This window comes from Pelodiscus sinensis, chromosome 2 (genome assembly GCF_052426305.1).
Source record: "Pelodiscus sinensis isolate ZL-2025 chromosome 2, ASM5242630v1, whole genome shotgun sequence".
In the NCBI taxonomy this organism is placed as follows: domain Eukaryota; kingdom Metazoa; phylum Chordata; order Testudines; family Trionychidae; genus Pelodiscus; species Pelodiscus sinensis.
This window is the reverse complement of record NC_143053.1, coordinates 205,932,231-205,950,653: the sequence shown is the minus strand read 5'-3', so window position 1 is coordinate 205,950,653 and position 18,423 is coordinate 205,932,231. Positions and strand designations below refer to the sequence as shown.

The following is an 18,423-nucleotide window of genomic DNA, read 5'->3' as shown; positions in this document are numbered from 1 at the left end:
GAAGTTTTTGGAGAATGTTGGGGATAACTTCTTGGTACAAGTGCTGAAGGAACCAACCAGGAGTCATGTGCAGCTTGACCTGCTGCTCACAAACAGGGAGGGGGAAGTAGAGGTGGGTGACAACCTGGGAAGCCGTGATCATGAGATGGTAGATTTCAGGATCCTGACCAAAGGAAGAAAGGAGAGTAGCAAAATACACACCGTGGACTTCATGTAAGCATCCCAGGGAATACTGCCCATCAGTTCTCTAAAGGGAGTCAAAGTCTGCTCTTCTGAAGTGCAAAGGAGTCCAGGAGAGATGGCAGTATTTTAAAGAAGCCTTATTAAAGGCACAGGAAGCAACCATCCTGATGTGCAACAAGAAAAGCAAATATAGTAGGGGACCAGATTGGCTTACTGGGAACATTCTTGGTGAGCTTAAACACACAAGGAAGCTTACAAGAAATGGAAACTTGGACAGATGCGTAGGGAGGCGTATAAATATATTGCTCGAGAATGCAGGGGAGTTATCAGGAAGGCGAAAGCGCAGTTGGAATTGCAGCTAGCAAGTGATGTGAAGGATAACAAGACGGGTTTCTACAGGCATGTTAGCAATAAGAGGGTGATCAGAGAGAGTGTGTGGTCCTTAACAGATGACGGAGGTAACCTAGTGACAGATGTGGGAAAAGCTTGAAGTACTCAATGCTTTCTTTGCCTCTGCCTTCACGGACAAGGTCAGCTCCCAGACAAATGCATTAGGCAACACAGTATGGGAAGGAGGTGGACAGCCCTTGGTGGGGAAAGAACAAGTTAGGAACTATTTAGAAAAGCTCAACATACACAAATCCATGGGCCCAGATTTAATGCATACGAGGTTACTGAGGGAGTTGGCAAGTGCCATTGCAGAGCCTTTGGCCATTATATTTGTAAACTCATGGAGATCAGGAGAGATCCCGTATGATTGGAAAAAGGCAAATGTAGTGCCCATCTTTAAAAAAGGGAAGGAGGACAATCCAGAGAACTACAGAGCAGTCAGACTTACTTCAGTCCCTGGAAAAATCATGGAGGGGATCTTCAAGGAATCCATTTTGAAGCACTTGGAAGATGGGAAAGTGATCAGGAATAGTCAACATGGATTCACGAAGGACAAGTCGTGCCTGACCTATCTGATTAGTTTTTATGATGAGGTAACTGGCTCTGCAGATATGGGGAAGTCAGTGGATGTGATATACCTTGACTTTAGCAAAGCTTTTCATATGGTCTCCCACAATATTCTTGCCAGCAAGCTAAGGGAATGTGGATTGGATAAATGGACTGTAAGAGGAATAGAAAGCTGGCTATACTGTCGGGCCCAACGGGTAGTGATCAATGACTATATGTCAGGTTAGTGGTCGGTTTCAAGTGGAGTGCCCCAAGGATCTGTTCTTGGACTGGTTTTGTTCAACATCTTTATTAATGACCTGGATGAGGGGATGGATTGCACCCTCAGCAAGTTTGCAGATGACACTAAGCTAGGGGGAGAGGTAGATACATTGGAGGGCAGGGATAGGGTCCAGAGTGACCTAGACAGATTAGAGGATTGGGCCAAAAGAAATCTGATGAGGTTCAACAAGGACAAGCGCAGAGTCTTGCACTTGGGACGGAAGAATCCCAAGCATTGTTCCAGACTGATTGGCTAAGTAGCAGTTTTTTGCAGAAAAGGACCTGTGGATTACAGTGGATGAGAAGCTGGATATGAGTCAGTGTGCCTTTGTAGCCAAGAATGCTAATGGCATATTGGGATGCATTAAGAAGAGCATTGCCAGCAGATCCAGAGAAGTGACTATTCTCCTTTATTCGGCTCTGGTGAGGCCACATCTAGAATATTGTGTCCAGTTCTGGGCCCCCACTATAGAAAGGATGTGGATGTATTGGAGAGGGTCCAGCAGAGGGTGACCAAAATGATTAGGGGGCTGGAGCACATGACCTATTAGGAGAGACTGAAGGATTCGGGTTTGTCTGCAGAAGAGAAGAGTGAGGGGGGATTTGATAGCAGCCTTCAGCTTTCTGAAGGGAGGTTCCAAAGAGGATGGAGAAAGGCTAGTCACAGTAGTGACGAATGGCAGAACAAGGAGCAATGGTCTCAAGTTACAGAGGGAGAGGTGTAGGTTGTGTCAAGTATGGGTTCTCTTGGCCAGGCCTCCCGCATATAGCCGAGATCTACCTCCGCAACCTCACCACGTCACATAGATAGCAACAAGGCTTATCTACCAATAAAATGGAGCTTGTCAGAGTCCAGCACTCAACACCATATATGGGCCTCACACCACACCCAGACCACACTCATGCCACTCCCAGAGCACAAACAACACCAAATATGGTAATAGGCAAGAACATAAAAACCTCTCTGCCCTTAGCTCGGGGACTCCCGAATATTGGAAGACAGAATCTGAGTCTGGCTTAGGACTGATCACCAAAGGCCACCTCCCACCCAACAAATCTAAAAAGGGGTGCACGAATCTCGAGCATGCTCCGTTTCCTTGTGTGTCTTTGTGTTGTTGTTGCTGAGTTTGTAAGTATTTAATCTACCCTCACTGTTGTTAAGTTGTTTAAAAGAGACAGGTTAGAAAATATATAGCTCTGTGGTAACTTTTACCCTTGCTATTGTCAGTGTTAAAGGAACAGTTTAAGTGTGTGTATATATTTGACTTAGCTGTAACTTAGGGTTTAAAAGTTGTTGTATGGTAAATATTAGGTAGTTGTTTATTATATTAGGTAAATGTTAGGTAAATATTAGGAAGTTGTTCAGTTTAATAAATCACTCCTTCTTTAGCAAAATTGTTGTCTTGCCATCATTCTGTATTTTCACTGGGTGTTTGGCCTTTAAGCCTCTGGGACTCCTGCCATTTTACCAAACCAAGCACCAACAGGTTGGATATTAGGAAAAACTATTTCACTAGGAAGATGGTGAAGAATTGAAATGGGTTACCTAGGGAGGTGGTGGAATCTCCATCCCTAGAGGTTTTTAAGTTCGCCTTGACAAAGCTCTGTCTGGGTTGATTTAGTTGGGACTGGTCCTGCCTTGGGCAGGGGGCTGAACTTGATGACCTCCAGAGATCTCTTGCAGCTCTGATTCTATGATGATTGAATGACACTTCTAGCAAGTAAGATATTTTTTCCAACCTGTTCACATAGCAATTTAGTGAAGTTATTTAAATATACTTTGCATTTCTCACAGGTATTTGGAACTCTTTGTCAATCTGTGTGGTATAAAGCTGTTAATCCTTGTTTCATATGCATGTTCCATTCTATTATCTCCATTGTGGTCTCTGTTACAAGACATTGATCTTGAACTTCTTAAACTGAGGATCGAAAGTGTGGGAACTGATCTCACATTCACAGTACTGAAAGGTAAATGTACACTTAAATCTTATAAATAAAAATGAGCTCCTGTAGAGACTTCTTTTAAGCTTAACGTCATATTTGGGACTTGTTTGATTTTCAGTGGTGGGGAGAGAAAGAGATCATCGTTTAATGTCAAAAAAGTAAGTGCAAGGAGCACCAGCAATTTAGACTATTTTTCTTTTACATGCTAATTATCTTTTTCTATTTTCCCTCCCTCTAGCTGGTCAGCTTACTGCTGATTGGAATTGCAGCATGGGGTATAGGCTTTGGCCTCATTTCTAGTTTCCGAGTTGTTGGCGTGGTAATCGCTGTGGGGATCTTTCTGTTCCTTATTGCTTTGGTTGGATTGATCGGTGCAGTCAAACACCATCAAGTGTTACTCTTTTTTGTATCCTTTGGGAATTTGCAAATACAAGTGGTGGTGGTAATGTTTTGTGTTAGAGTAATTCCTAGTCATGGACCAGAGCCTCATTCTGCTGTACAAACAGGTGCCCCAGTGTGCCTTCCAAATTTGTGCCACAAAATTAGCTCTCAGTAATGCTCCCCTTCATCCACTGTCGATCTTTTTTTAACCTTTTGTTACCTTTTTATTTGTATGATGAAATGTTACTTGTGCCAAGGACCTCATCTGCATTACATTTTTATTGCTTCTTTTGACTCCTGACCTGGTAATAACACATTCCTAATTGTCGGTCAGAGTAAATTCAACTGTTGTACTGGGGTCAGATGACACAGCCCTGATGTAACTGGTTCCCCTGAATGTTACAGGGAAATGTAGATATTTCTCAGCAATTGAATTTTTGGATTCCAGCCTCCTTTTTGTTCTCATTCACATCTAGTTCTTTGTCACCCCAAATTAGAATTGAGCATGTCAGACACTTTCTCAGGGCTCCTAGGATTGTGAGTCTCCTTGTAACCCCCCTGCTCCAGTGAGAGGAAGATGTGCTGGTACTTAACTAGGTGTCAGCTCTCTAACTCCACTAGCCACCCAAACAGTCTTTGCTGGGCTTTTTTTTTCAGTTTAACAATAGGTGTATCCAAGCCTCACTGGAAACATCACCCTGCAGCATCCAAGTCTTCTACCTGGACACACACAGAAATTAGCAGATTTGCTGTCTCCAAGGAAACAGTGTGCAGACAGCTTGTCTGTCTCAGGAGTAGGTCATGGATAATATCACATCACCGAGATATTTATAGTAAAAATAATCCTAAATTTATTATCAAAAGCCTCGACCCAAGACAGCGAGTAAGGCTGACAGAAATGGTTACATATAAAACAAAGTTTAACATAATCCTTAGAATCTAATCTTAATTTTAATAACCTAAAATCCTTGTCTAAAATAGTTACTCACCTAAAACAATCTTTCAACATCACCAATCAGCATGGCTAGGTTCCCACTGTATGTTTTGGCCTGTCAGTGAGGGATACGAATGTTTCCTCTTGCTGTGTTGTTACACTGCCAAATCCACTTTTTTTTGCCCACAGAGTCGGGATGACACCTGTGGTTTATTCCTTAGTGACGTCTGCTGGCTCCAAATTGCTTTCACATCCTTCTGTTGATGCTGTGTGCTGACTGACTTCCATTGTTTTGGCTTACAATGCTTACTTTATACGTGAATCAAAGCAGACACATGAATCTACATCTTTTGTCCAGAAAAACCTGTTTGTCGTATCTGCACAGGACACAGATTTTAAAATATAATTTCAGTACAGGTTGGACCTCCCTGACTGGTCCCAGACAAGGGAATTTGCTGGATAACGGGAGGTCCCTTGACACCAGCCTGTGGCCTTCCCCTCTGCCGGCTCCTTCAGCCCGGACAGGCTGCTTGCTGGACAGCCCTGGCTGTCCTGCCAATCCGGCAGCACGCATCCACTGCTGGGTGGCACGCTGCCCCGATTAGGCTGCTGCAGCCCCAGCCCCGCTGCTGGGTGGCATGTAGCCCCAGCCATTCTGCTTCTATCAGGCTGCCGTGGTCCCAGCCGGCTTACCTTTCTGGGCTGCTGAGGCTGCAGCTCTGGCTTTGCTACTGGATGGTAGGCAGCCCCAATCATGCTGCCGCCGCAGCTACCCAGGCTACTACAGCTCCACAGCTGCTGCCCAGGATACTGCGGCCCCACCACCACCCACGTCAATGCAGCCCAGGAGGGGAAGGCTTCTGCCGTCCTGGCCCTACTGCTGGGTTGCAGATAGCTCAGATTGCACTCCTTGGCTGCCCTGGTGTCGCTGGTGTCCAGGCTGCTGTGGTCCCGCTGCTACCAGACGTGCTGGGCTGTGCCAGGCTCCCAGCTGCTGGCCTTCCTGCTCTAGGGCTCTCTCATCCCAGAACATCTGTGGTCATGCTGGACCACGGATGTTGCCAGACCTTAGAATTCCAGATTGGGGAGGTGCAACCTGTACATGCCTCTTAAATATTACCCACCCATATATCTCACCACGATTATGCTGTATTGATCACGTTAAGCTTAAAATCAGCAATGTCTCAGGTAAACGTCACAGGCTATAATACTGCCAGTGTGCCAAGATGCATTTTAAAAAACAGACGGAAGAAAATGACATAAGTGAGACCAGGTATTGTAATAGTATCTGTCCTGTGTGTGGTTTTTACAGGTTCAGGTTACATTCTGTAATAAGGCCAGAGAGAGACTGAGTCACTAAAGGAAAAAGAATGTTTGAACAAAGGGTGCTGCCTGCCCACTAAGGAGGCCTGGAAAATTAACTACTTTGTGCATAGAAATCTGTCATTTAAGCCCTTGCTTAACCTTGTCTGAGATTAGCAATAGGAGTGCAGAACTTCCCACTTCTAGGTCAGCTGTCTGATCAAAAATTATTGCTGATCTAAATTAGCATTCTTGTTAACAAGGTCAATATTTTCTGGATCAGAGGATTTTTTTTCTGAGGCTATGTCTACACTGCAGCCTTGTTGGCAGAGACAATGCAAATGAAGCGCTCATTAGCATTTCTCACACTGTCATTTGCATAGTCTCTTACGATCCGTTTTGTGGAAGAGGTTTTTGTGTTTTAAAAAAACAACAACAAAAAACTGCACTGTAGACGGGGCAAAAAACCCTTTTGCGTAAGATCCTATATACCTGCTTTTTTGAGGAATAAGGGTTCTTGCGCAAAAGTTTTTTTGGCGCAAAATGGCCCCGCTTACACTGAGGTTTTTTGCGCAAAAACCTCTTCTGCAAAACGGATTGGAAGAGACTATGCAAATGAGTGTGAGAAATGCTAATGAGCACTTCATTTGCATTGTCTCTGCCAACAAGGCTGCAGTGTAGACATAGCCTTTGTTTTGTCTGTACAGCACCTAACATAATAACTTCCTGAACCATTAGTCAGATTCCTACGTGGTGTCATAATACAAATAAACACATTAAGTAGGCATGAAAAGGCAGATAGACATTCCCTGTGTGGCTGAATATTTTTCCATTCTGTCCAGTCTGTTGCAGAAAAGTTGGGTCTCACTAGTTTTTCTCCAAACATACCTTTTAAATAAATTTTCAACATTTTTCTGTACTTACTACTTTAGTACAAAAAGAGCCATAGATTATCCCATGGATCTTTAGCTTGTTATAGCTCTGCTCTTACACCTCCCTGCAAACCATTAAAAGTATTTACTACTTTTCCATTGCAGTGATGACTTTGAACAGACTAGTTTCCACATTAGGAGTGTTAAATATGGGTTAATTGAATAGTCGATTAACCTCCTGAATTCTTATCAGTTACTTGACTAGTCTATAGTCCCTGGGGGTGGGACCAGCAGCCAGTGCACTCCAGCCCCACTCCCAAGGAGCCCCCTGTTGCTCTGTGTTGCTGCCTCTGTAGCAGAAGCAGCAGAATGGGGTGGTAGCAACCCCTGTATGGGAGGTGTGGGGCTGAGCTCCTGGACCGAGTGCAAATTGGAACTAAGCTGAGCTGCCTGCCCGCCTGGCTCCTAATACACTTTAAATGCAGAGCTGCAGTGGGGGGTAGGTTCGAGACCCAGCATGAGCCAGGACTGAGCTCGGGAGGGAATGCGTGTAGTCTATAGCATTAACCTATAAGCTTTTACTTATCAGTTAATAGACTACACTATTACATCCCTACTCCACAGTTAGCTTTTACCATACCATCAAAATAAACTCAATTTTTTGGAGATTGTAAGAGAATTTTCTGCACTCATTCTTTCCCCATCCATTTTTTAAAGGAAAAGGCATGGTACCTACAAGAAGCAAGAAGGTCCGTTCGGAGACTATTTAGCTGACACACAGAGTTGTCTGAATTACAGGGCTTTACGTGACAGTTATACAAAGTTTCTATTATGTATAGTGTGGCAAGCAAGAGGGATTGCTGTTTGGTGGCTAGCCCACACAGGTAGATTTTTATAATTTTATCTGCTTCTGGGTTCACAGATATGCCTGGGCACTGGAACTGGAGTATTCCTTACAAACTTAAAATGTATTAAGTCTAGCTTAATCCTATGACTCTCTGTAGCTGGATGAGGGGAGAAGAGCAAAGACAGGGAGGTAGATTTCATCCCCTAGAAGATTGCTTCTATATCTTCTCCATTTCTGAATGGATATATGAGAGACTTCTGGTCTGATGGGCACTACCAGGGGCGGATATATGGCAGGGCGAACAGGGCGGCCACCCCGGGCCCCGCGCTTCAGAAAGCCCTGCGCATGCGCCGTGGCGCCGCTGCGCATGCGCCGTGGCAAAGGGGGGGCCCCGCGGAAGTATGCTGCCCGGGGCCCCGCAAAACCGTCGTCTGCCCCTGGGCACTGCGGTAGCTACCGTAGAAGCCCCAGAATTTTATGTTGCATCTGTCTATAGAAGATCCTTGGAAAACTTAAGTGTTTTGGTACATCACATGAAAAAATGGCATGGAAGCCTAGGTGACATTACTAGATAGCCAAATTTTTCTGCAAAATAACTTTCACACTTGAGTTTAGCTTTTTTTTTTTTTTTTTTTTTCCTTTTCAGGTGCATACAGGCTTTAATTTAAACCACCAAAAACACTAGAATGCACATACAAGAGGTTCTTGATTCCAGGAAGATACACAGGTTGAACCTCTGTAGTCTGGCACCCTCGGGACCTGACCAGTACCAAACCAGAGGATTTGCTGAACCATGGGAAATCAATATTATCTAGCAGCTTTACCAACATTTCCACTGCTTACTGGGTGCTTAGAAGACATTTAGGGGGTAAATTAGAGCTAAATAACAGCATAAAACACTGAAAGCCAGGACTGGTAGCTATAAACAAACTTTATGGAATCTTAGGAAAGATAGCCACACACACGATAAGCAGACATCTGGCTAACTAAAATCATGGCAGGCCATGGACAGTGCCAGACGGGAGAGGTTCAACCTGTATCCCAAGGATCACCATTTATTCTATTTACATAGTTTCAGCTCTGCAGCTTTGCTCTAGTCCTATCGGCTCTTCTGTGGTTAAAAGGAATATCTGACTTAGAAACAGACTTCCTATTTGAAATTTAATCTCCTTTAATTGTGAAATTTACTATGCATTGGGAAACATTGTAGTCTAAAATTTCATTGAGGAAGATCAGTGTCCCTCAATTATGAGGCTGTTCCATCACATAGAGGCTCTATTTTAAGGCATTACCAGGCAAGATAGAATTTTAAGCTACAGGTAACATTTAAAATAAAATTTTAACTGGGTATTTTAATCAAAGTCCAAGATCAGTTGTTGTAATAGGGAGGAATGAAGAATTTTCATTAGATCTTTAAAATCATTTAACCTTGAAAGAAACAAATACAAAGCACTGCAAATAGACTTTTTTTCTTAACTTAAATCATAATGCATCATCTGGTTGAGCTCTTACTTATTACTTACTTGTCCCAAAAGATGGCCAAGCCTTCCGATATAGATGCTCAGTAGTTCTTATATTAAGCATTGTTTACGTATGTGCTGGACTCTGCATGAAACTGTAAGGATGTGCTTTGCATACTTAAAATTCCTTTGAAAATGTAACCTTAACTGTTTTTCTTCAGTACATGATTATTCTCTTGCTAGTGTTCATTGTCCAGTTTTCAGTCTCCTGTGCATGCCTGGCATTGAACGAAAGACAGCAGGTAAGACGTTTCTTCTGAATTTTCAGTTGAACAAAAATGTTGTGTTGTAGATATTGTACTGCTATCTCGACAACCTGAATAAACTGTAATATGTATATATCTACAAAGAATGATGGGTCCTTCTTCACGTGATTTTTGCATGCTTTCTTAAGTCAGGGACCGCTGTAAAGGCAATCCTGGGTGTCCGGTTCCGAGGAAGAAATTTATGCAGCTCAGTATTCCTTCTAAGAGGTTTAGACATTTTGAGTCTCAAATTTGTCAGCTATGCGGTATGAAGTTCAGTAATTTGGAGCAAGATGAATTAATATGCAGTAATCTAAATGAAAGATAACAGCAAAGGAGACTAACACTGAATTGCTTCCGAGTATAAGCTCAATGACTGTGTTAGCTGTAAAGGTGACTTACATATATGAAAACAGAATAAATCATTCCCATATAATAAGATGAATCCTCCAAAACCTGTGACTATAATTAGGCATATTCATTTCAGTCCATTAAACATGTGATCACTCTTTGATTTAAGATGCATCTCCTTTCTGTATCCAAAATAGTCAGATCATTGACCCTTGCTTAGTGACTGTGTAATAGTACACTAGCATATAAAATCAGTCCCATCTCCTGAGCATCCAATAAGTTTATACTATGCTTGAACTGATAGATTTTTATAAACCTATGCCATTTATTAAAGGTTACCTCCTTTATTCAACTTCTGTAGCCTAGCTTCCTAACCTAGTGAGGGTCACACATCAGTGGATAAGATGTTATCAAGCATAGTTTGTGCAAGAGCTACTGATGATAATCGTCCCACCTCTGCATTTTGAAGAGTGGGGAATGGGACAGGTCTTATTGGAGAAATGGGGGATATGTCAGGGCTTTAATTGATGGCTGTGAGAGAGGTGAAAGTGAGGGTGTGTGTACACAGCACCCTAAACTCCAAATAAAATATTTATTCTATTATTTTGATTCTATTTCAAAATAGTTTATTTTGAAATTTGACACGTCTACATAGCACCAAATTTCAGAATGATGTGTTATTTTGAGACATCCCTTAACTCTCATGGAACGAGGGTTACAGGGATGCCGAAATAGCGTGCCCATTATTTCGAAAAATATTTTGAAATAACGGGCGGCTTGTTAAGACATGCAGTAGCTATTTTGGGATGCCTCCAGTATCCCGAAATAGCCCACATTATAGATGTACCTTTAGAAAGATGTACCTTTTTAATCTCCTCCTTTTCTTTTTGTAGCTACCATTCTGAAAGCTTTTAATCTTTTAATTTGTAGATTCCAATGCCAGAAGGGACCGTTGTGATCCTCTAGTTTGACCTCCTCAATAGCACAGGCCATAAACTTCCCCAAATTAATCCTAAAGCATGTCTTTTAGAAAAACATCCAGTCATGATTTTAAAATGGTCAGAGATGGAGAATCCACCACAACCCTTCGTAAATTGTTCTAATGATTACTCACTTTTTAAAATGGGCACCTTCTAGTTTTAATTTGTCTAGCTTCAACTTCCAGCCATTGGATTGTGTTGTACCTTTTGTCTGCTAGATTAAAGAGCCACTTTAAAAAATATTTGTTCTCCATGTAGATACTTATAGACTGTAATTAAGATGCCTCTTAACCATCTCTGTTAAACTCCAAGAAGCTCAGTCTATTTAGCTTAGCACTATAAGGGCATGTTTTCTAATCCTATAATCCTTCACATGGCTTTTCTATGAGGCCTGTCTAATGTATCAACATTCTTCTTTAATTGTGGGCACTGGAACGGGACACAATATTCCAACAGCATTCGCCCCAGTGTAAAGGTAAAATAACCTACTTGAGATTCCCCTATTTATTCATCCCAGGATCAAAGTAGCTCTTGGTCACAGCCTGCCCCAGCCCAATCCTTTCTAGCCACCTGGAGGACTAGGGGAGTTGGGCTGCTATGCTGTTCCTAGCCTTCCCCAGCAGCCGGTATGTGTAAATTTGGGAAGGCAGTGCTTTCCCTTGCCTACACTACATGCTGCCCATGCTGAGTTTATGTTCATCTTATCTGCCATAACCCCCAAATCTTTTTCAGATTTACTGCTTCCCAGGGTAGGGTCCCCCATCCTGTGAGTATGGCTCAGACCTGATGTATACATTTACAGTTTGCCATATTAAAATGGATATTCTTTGTGCCTAGTTTGCCAAGTGATCTAAATTATTCTGAATCTGTGACCTTATCCACGTTGTCATTTACCATTGTTCCCATTTTTGTGTCGTCCGAAAACTTTCAGTGATGTGTGTTTCTTCCAGGTCATTGATAAAATTAAGTAGCATAGGATCAAGGACTGATCCATGCAGGACACTACTGGAAACAAAGCCACATTGACAATTCTCTGTTTACAGTTTTGAGATCTGTTAGCCTGTTTTAAATACGTTTCATACGTGCCATGTTAATCAAAATGTTCTGCAGTATGCATGACAGAAGTCTAATTATATTATATTATAAACACTGTAACTGTTATCATCCAAATTTGAAATATCAAATCAGGTTAGCGTGACAGGATCTATTTTCCGTAGACCCCCATTAATATCTTACTTTTCTTTCATCCTTTATTAATAGAATCCTCTATCTGCCACTCATCTTGCCTGAGATTATGTCATGCTACTTAACCTTTAATTATCTTGGTGATACTGTTTAGCCTCCTTAAAAACTGGCAAAATATTAGCTTTCTTCCAGTTTTTTTGAACTTCCTAGGGCCCACCAGCCAACTTTGTGCTATTGAGCAGCGTGCTGCTGTGCTTACTACTGCTTCTGACTAACCTCTTGCTGTGAAAGAACAAGAGTATCTGTACTAGGTTCCAGCTCCAGTAAACTTGCCCATGAAATTTTTCATGGTTAGTGCCTCTTAACCTTTAGCATCTGACATAATTCAATGACCCACCAGTGGCAGGGAGTGAACAAGATGGCAACTAGACAATCAGTCCCCCACAGTGTTGATCCCAGTAAAATCAGTATTTTAATAAAATCTGGTTAATGTGATATATGAAAATAAGAATGGCCAAACTAAGACCAAAGGTCCATCTAGCCCAACATGTTGTCTTCCGAGGGTGGCCATTGCCAGATGCTTCAAAGGGAATGTACTGAGTAGACAATCAAGTGATCCATTCCCAGCTTCTGGCAAACAGAGGACAGGGACACCATCCCTGCCCACCCTGGATAACAGCTGTTGACAGACTTCTCTTCCATAAAGTTAAAGTTGTTGTTGTTATTTTGTTTTTAACCTTGTAATAGTCTTGGCCTTCACAACATCCTCTGGCAAGGAGTTTCACAGGTTGACTGTGCATTATGTGAAAAAATACATCCTTTTGTTTGTTTTTAAACCTGCTGCCTATTAAATTCATCTTGCCACTTGACTGGTGATACAAGTGCAGATCTGAAAAAGAGTGGAGATAATCCATTAGGCTTGTGAAACTTGATATTTTTCTTGCTTTAGCTATTTGGGCTATATATACATTATACACGTGACATTTGCTTGTTGCTTTAGACTGTAACAATATCAGAATGGGGGCTGAGTGTGAGGGTATTATGCATACCACATGGGCTTGAATGAAATGGGGGGGGGAGAAGGGGTAGCAATTATTAAATTATGCATGTGTTAATTTGTGCCTTTTAGAGACAACTTCTAGAGGTTGGATGGACCAGCACAGTCAGTGCTAGAAAAGATATTGAGAGGAATCTAAACTGTTGTGGTTTCAATGCCTTCAATTCAAGTGAAACCTGCTCTGCTGTAAGTAGGTCACTCAGTTATAACATTTGTTACTTACTCGTTCTTTTCTAGAGAAGTGTGCAAACATATTGCCATTGCATAGCAGCTTAAGTATATCATCACGTTTACAGGAATACTGTACAGTTTGAAAAATCATTATCAAATATATAGGACAGTAATAGGACAGTAATTGTATCAATTCATTTTATGGTACTTACCACCTTAAACACTTTAAGATCTATTGACTAAAAGCATGACATAGGTATTTACAATTCAATTTATTAAAAATGCCAGTCTTAGGCAAAACTAAGCCATTTTTGGCTAGCTTCACATGTTTGTGGTTTACTTTTTAATAATTTAAAACTGTAATTTTTGTTTCAGGCTTGCTATACAAACCTCCAGTGTTCACCATGTGCACCTATAATAGAAGAATATTCAGGAATGGTACTGAGATTTGTAGGGGGCATAGGACTTTTCTTCAGTTTCAGTGAGGTGAGTGCACATTAGCATATTTATTTCTAAAAGAAAGTCCTATGGGCTAGTAACTTACTACAGAAATCACTAACCCTATTATTCAACAATGTTTGACTTTTCTGACTAGCAACGCTCAGAGTGAATAGCAAACAAAAACTGTCAACAAGCAAGTTAGTAGATTCCCAGCATTAAAGGGAAAGCACCAATCTCAAGCATGTATTGTAACCACACCTTTCAAGATACATTGTTATTGCTGTAGGTAAATGGTTAAGCTATAATTGTGGACATTGGTGTAGTAGACTGGAGGTGCATGACCAGTTTAGGCATATGTATTGCATATGCATGTTTTTCTCCTTGTTAGAATGAATTCTCTCACAGGATATGTCCTCCCACTAATCAAGGGAAGTTGTGTGGGGTTTTTTTTGTGACTCGAATGCCAGTGCAAAAACATCCTGAACTTGCATTTGGAAATTTTAGATATCAGACACTGGGGAAAATATTCTAATCTTTAAACCATATGGGGAGGATAAAAGCGGTACTAAGTGTCTGTTTTTTTCTTCTTACAGATTTTGGGAGTTTGGCTGACTTACAGATACAGAAACCAAAAGGATTCTCGTGCAAACCCTAGTGCATTTCTTTGATGAAAGTTTCTCAAGGACTGATTTTTTTTTTTCCTGGTTAAAATATGAATTCTCTATCAGGTGGCACTTCTGCAGGCTAAGGATCTGAAAAGAAAATGATTTTCCTACATGGAGATGTTTGTGCTTGTCATCTTTGGTTTCCCATCTTAATCTCTAGAGTTCTCCATCTTGAAAAAGATACCTGTTTTCTGTAACTAAACAGAAACTACACTCTTCTGAGATTGGTTTTCTATTTAATGGCACTAGGATATATTGCCTTTCTTCATCTTAAAATCAATCTTAAACTGAACCAAACAGCTAAAAAAATAGTCAGTGTGTGATTTTTTTGTTTTGTTTTTTTAAAAAAAAAAAAGTGTTTTCTTTTCTCTTTAAAATGACGCAACTGGAAATTAAATGCCTGTAAGGTAAAATACAGTAAACATATTTTTCTGTTGAATCACTGTCCCATTCTACTCTCTGGGTTTAATAATGTAGAGAACATTTAATACATACATTTATCAACCATTTATGTTGTTTCTTTTCTCTAAATTTAAGATACCATTTTAGATCATAGATATAATCATGTTAATTGACTCCTGTAGTCTTTAAATGCAATTCTAAAGATGTCAGAACTAAAGAGAATAAAACATTTTTTGTTATCTGGATAGCTAAGCGTAATAATAGTGAGAATAATAATGAGACAAACCAAGAAAATTAACCTAAGACTAATTTTAAAACTACTTTTTAAAAAACAAAAATTCCCTATAGGTAAATGAACTGTGACACTGGGACAACATCAGAAGTGTAATGATCAATTTTGTTAGTTTAACACACTTTGAATTGCTGCCCAGAGATTTTGTATAAAACTTTTTCACAAGTAGTTTAAATTCATAGTTGTAATAACTTATAAAAATGCGATACTGACATTCATCAACAAATCTGACCCACCTTCAGCTTTCACTATCTAAAATACTTGATTTTAAATGTAATTGTAAAAATATTGTCATGGTGTTTTGGTAGCTTAACAATAAAAAAAAGTGTTTGTGGTTGAATGCTCTATAAAACTTTAGATGAAATCACTGTCCTTGACCAAGTTGTTCATATACTAATTAGATACATTATAGACAGCAGATGCATGCCATTGCAGACAATGCACCGGATGATCGAAGACGTAATTTTTTGAGGTGCATGCTGTGTTTTTAACGCTTTTCTCTGAATTATGATTAAATGGTGTCAGTGTGTCTTCAATGGAACTGTCCCTCTTGGCTGAAATTTCTCCTCTTCCCCTTTGTATGTCACTCAACATGGAAAAACTGGGAAGATACCCAAAACCAATATTTATGAGAGCAGCTACAGAAGAGCACTGGCATCACAGGTGTGTGTGGGGAAACAAGTGTAATGAAAGTTGGTTTGGGATTTTGAAGGGCCTTCACTGAATAGGAGGTAACTGAACTTTGTATAGTAAGAAGGTGCTAATATACAGCGGTAATAAGACCCATATAGATATCTGTATGCTCCCTCTTTTCTAAAGCTGAGCCTGCATAAGAACGTCTCATACAGAGCTGAAGAGAAGCTATTCGCTGTTCAAGTTTTTATTCATTCTACAAAACCCAGCACCATATTACATGTACTTCTATACTGTCTGACATTTTATCTGTTAGCTTAGGTGGAGGTATGACTGAGTGCATTTATGAGAAATAAGCCTCTTTTTACAGAGTGCTCCAGTAACCCAGTGCAAATGAGTGGCTTTGGGGGTCCTATTATGCAAAAGCAGTACCGTAACTTAATACTAACATTAAGGGTTGGCAAAATGTGGCCTGCAGGCTAGATCCTGCCCTCCAAAGTACTCCTTGTCTGTCCCACCCTCACACACCACTCAGAGAAGCCAGCTGCAGGGGCCATGTGCTGTACTGAACACTGCAAGCAGGGGCGTAGAGGGATAAAGGCTTCACGTGTTGGCCCGGCCTCAGCACAATCTTGTAGTTCCCATTGGTGGGTTTCCTGTTCACAGGACTGGCAGTGAGCAAATTATTTCCCACTCCCACAGGCTGAGCACCAGAGGGGAAGCACAGGGCCCCAGCAGCTGGCTGCTGTGAGCAGCATGCAGGGGTGGGGCAAGCAGGAAGCTTGGTTGAGGAACCTACTGGGCTGGTGGCTAGCATTTGCCCAGGTAAGTGCCTCACAGCCGCAGCTTACTGTCATCCCAGCCCCTTCCTCCCACCAACTCTCTGCCCTTCTTCCTACAGCTGTACTTCACGTAACCCAAGCCTGCATCCACATCCCTCCCCAACCCTGCACCCCAATCCCTTGTCCCTGGTCGCAACCCAAATCCCTGCACTCATTCCCCAGGTCAGAAACCTTCCAAGCTTCCTTTTACACCCAACCTCTCTCCCAGCTCCTGCACCTACTCAATATGAAAGAATGCAGGCCTTGACCACTCACTGCATTCATGGAGTGGCCTTCCATCAGAGGCGTAGCTGGGGGGGGGCCCACCTGGCATGGGTGGCGAGTTCTATGGCCGGCCCCGGACGGTCCCTGCTGTGCGCAGCATTCAGTCGGCTCCCCCTTGCCTGTGCGGGCCGGGCCGGGCCCAGGGGGCGGCCCTAGAACTCGCCACCCCTGCCAGCGTTCGGTCAGCCCCCCTTTGCCTGCGCGTGCTGCGCAGCCTTCCCAGCTGGCCGGGGAGACACCCGGGCGGGGCGTGACGTCACGTCATGTCATGGCCCGGGACTTTAAAAGTGTTCGGTGCCGCATGGTGCCGGCTTAGTTTCCAGTTCGGAGTCTGGGGCCCGAGCACAGACTCCGGCCCCGCACAGTGGAAGGCAGCAGGCAGGTGGGAGGGGAAGGGCCTTGTGTGTTGGGGGGGGGGGGGGGGGCGAGGAAAGGGGAGGAGCTTGGGCGGAGGGGGGAGGGAAGATACAAATGCCAGGGGGCCAAGTGCAGACAATGAAGAAAAGGGCAGGAGGGGACTGGGTGATGCTAGGGGGGAGGGGAGGGGAGGGGAAGGGCATGGGGGGGGGAGGGAGGTGCTGGGGAGAAGGCTTGAAAGAAGGGATGGGCATGAGAGGTGGGGATGGAGCAAGGCATGTGTGATGGCACAGGGGCATGAGGGGAACGGGGACAGAGGGTGGTGAGGGGGTGGGCATCGGGGGAAAAAGAGGGCAAAGGGAGCAGGGGCAGTGAGGGAAGGGGGAGGAACCAGGAGGGTGCAGGACTAAGGGAAGGTGCAGGTGCCAGGGGATTCAGGGGGTGAAGTAGAAGGGCAGACACCTGCAGGGGAGAGATCAGCACCAGAGGAGAGAGGCAGGGCAGGTGTGTAAAGGGGAGGTGTTAGGAGAGGGGATGAGGAGGGGTAGCTCACATGATCAGAGTGGGGCTACTGGAGGAGTGGGCACAGGAGGGAGAGAAGGGCTGGTGCAGGGGGGCAGGTTGCAGGAGAGCTGAGGGCAATGAGAAGGGCAGGAGTCAGGACAGTAGAGGAGGGTGAGGAGTTGGGGGGTAACAGGCACCAGGGGAGATAATGGAGCAAGGAGAGGAGACATGGCAGCAGAGAGAAAAGGTAAAGGTTTAAAAATATTTATTAATAACTTGGTATGCTGCCCACAGCCAGTTTGTTTGCGCCCTGAAGTGCAGTTTGGGCTTATGTGGGGATCAACACGTGGCCGGCGAGTGGGAGCCAAAACAAAAAAGTAGTCAGTGTAATGATCTTCTGACGATATGTATTTTAGTAGTTAAATTCTTGGACTGTCATTGCTCATGAAAAGTGCTGTCACATAGGTAGAAATCGGGTAAATATTGCATTTTATTAATATCAGCAGAACTGACTTAAATGGGGCCTGTATGTTGTGTAGTCTTGCCTTAATCTTTGTATTCATGCCTGTCAGTGTGAGAAGCTATTTGTATATATTTGCTTGCATATGCAACCACATTTAAGTTGAGGCCCTCAGCATGTTCTGTAAGTATCAGTGTGGCTCCTGGGACTTCCAGAGTTGAGTTGCCCTTGCTCATCCCTGACAGATGTCTATCTAACCTGGTCTTAAATATCGCCAGTGATGGAGATTCCGCAATCTCCCTAGGCAATTTATTTCAGTGTTTAACCACCCTGACAGTTAGGAAGTTTTTCCTAATGTCCAACCTAAACCTCC

At 42.8% G+C, this 18,423-nt stretch overlaps 1 protein-coding gene across 1 annotated transcript in view; it reads left to right on the top strand.

The window, feature by feature from the left end:
- TSPAN13 (tetraspanin 13) overlaps positions 1–15,357 on the top strand; it is a 30,022-nt gene extending 14,665 nt beyond the window's left edge. The window contains exons 2-6 of the mRNA XM_006138331.5: positions 3,584–3,751; positions 9,363–9,443; positions 13,092–13,205; positions 13,566–13,676; positions 14,225–15,357. Of these exons, the coding sequence (XP_006138393.2) occupies positions 3,584–3,751; positions 9,363–9,443; positions 13,092–13,205; positions 13,566–13,676; positions 14,225–14,299 (549 nt within the window). The 3' untranslated portion in view covers positions 14,300–15,357. The remainder of the gene's footprint in view (positions 1–3,583; positions 3,752–9,362; positions 9,444–13,091; positions 13,206–13,565; positions 13,677–14,224) is intronic.
- Positions 15,358–18,423: the final 3,066 nt, after the last annotated feature.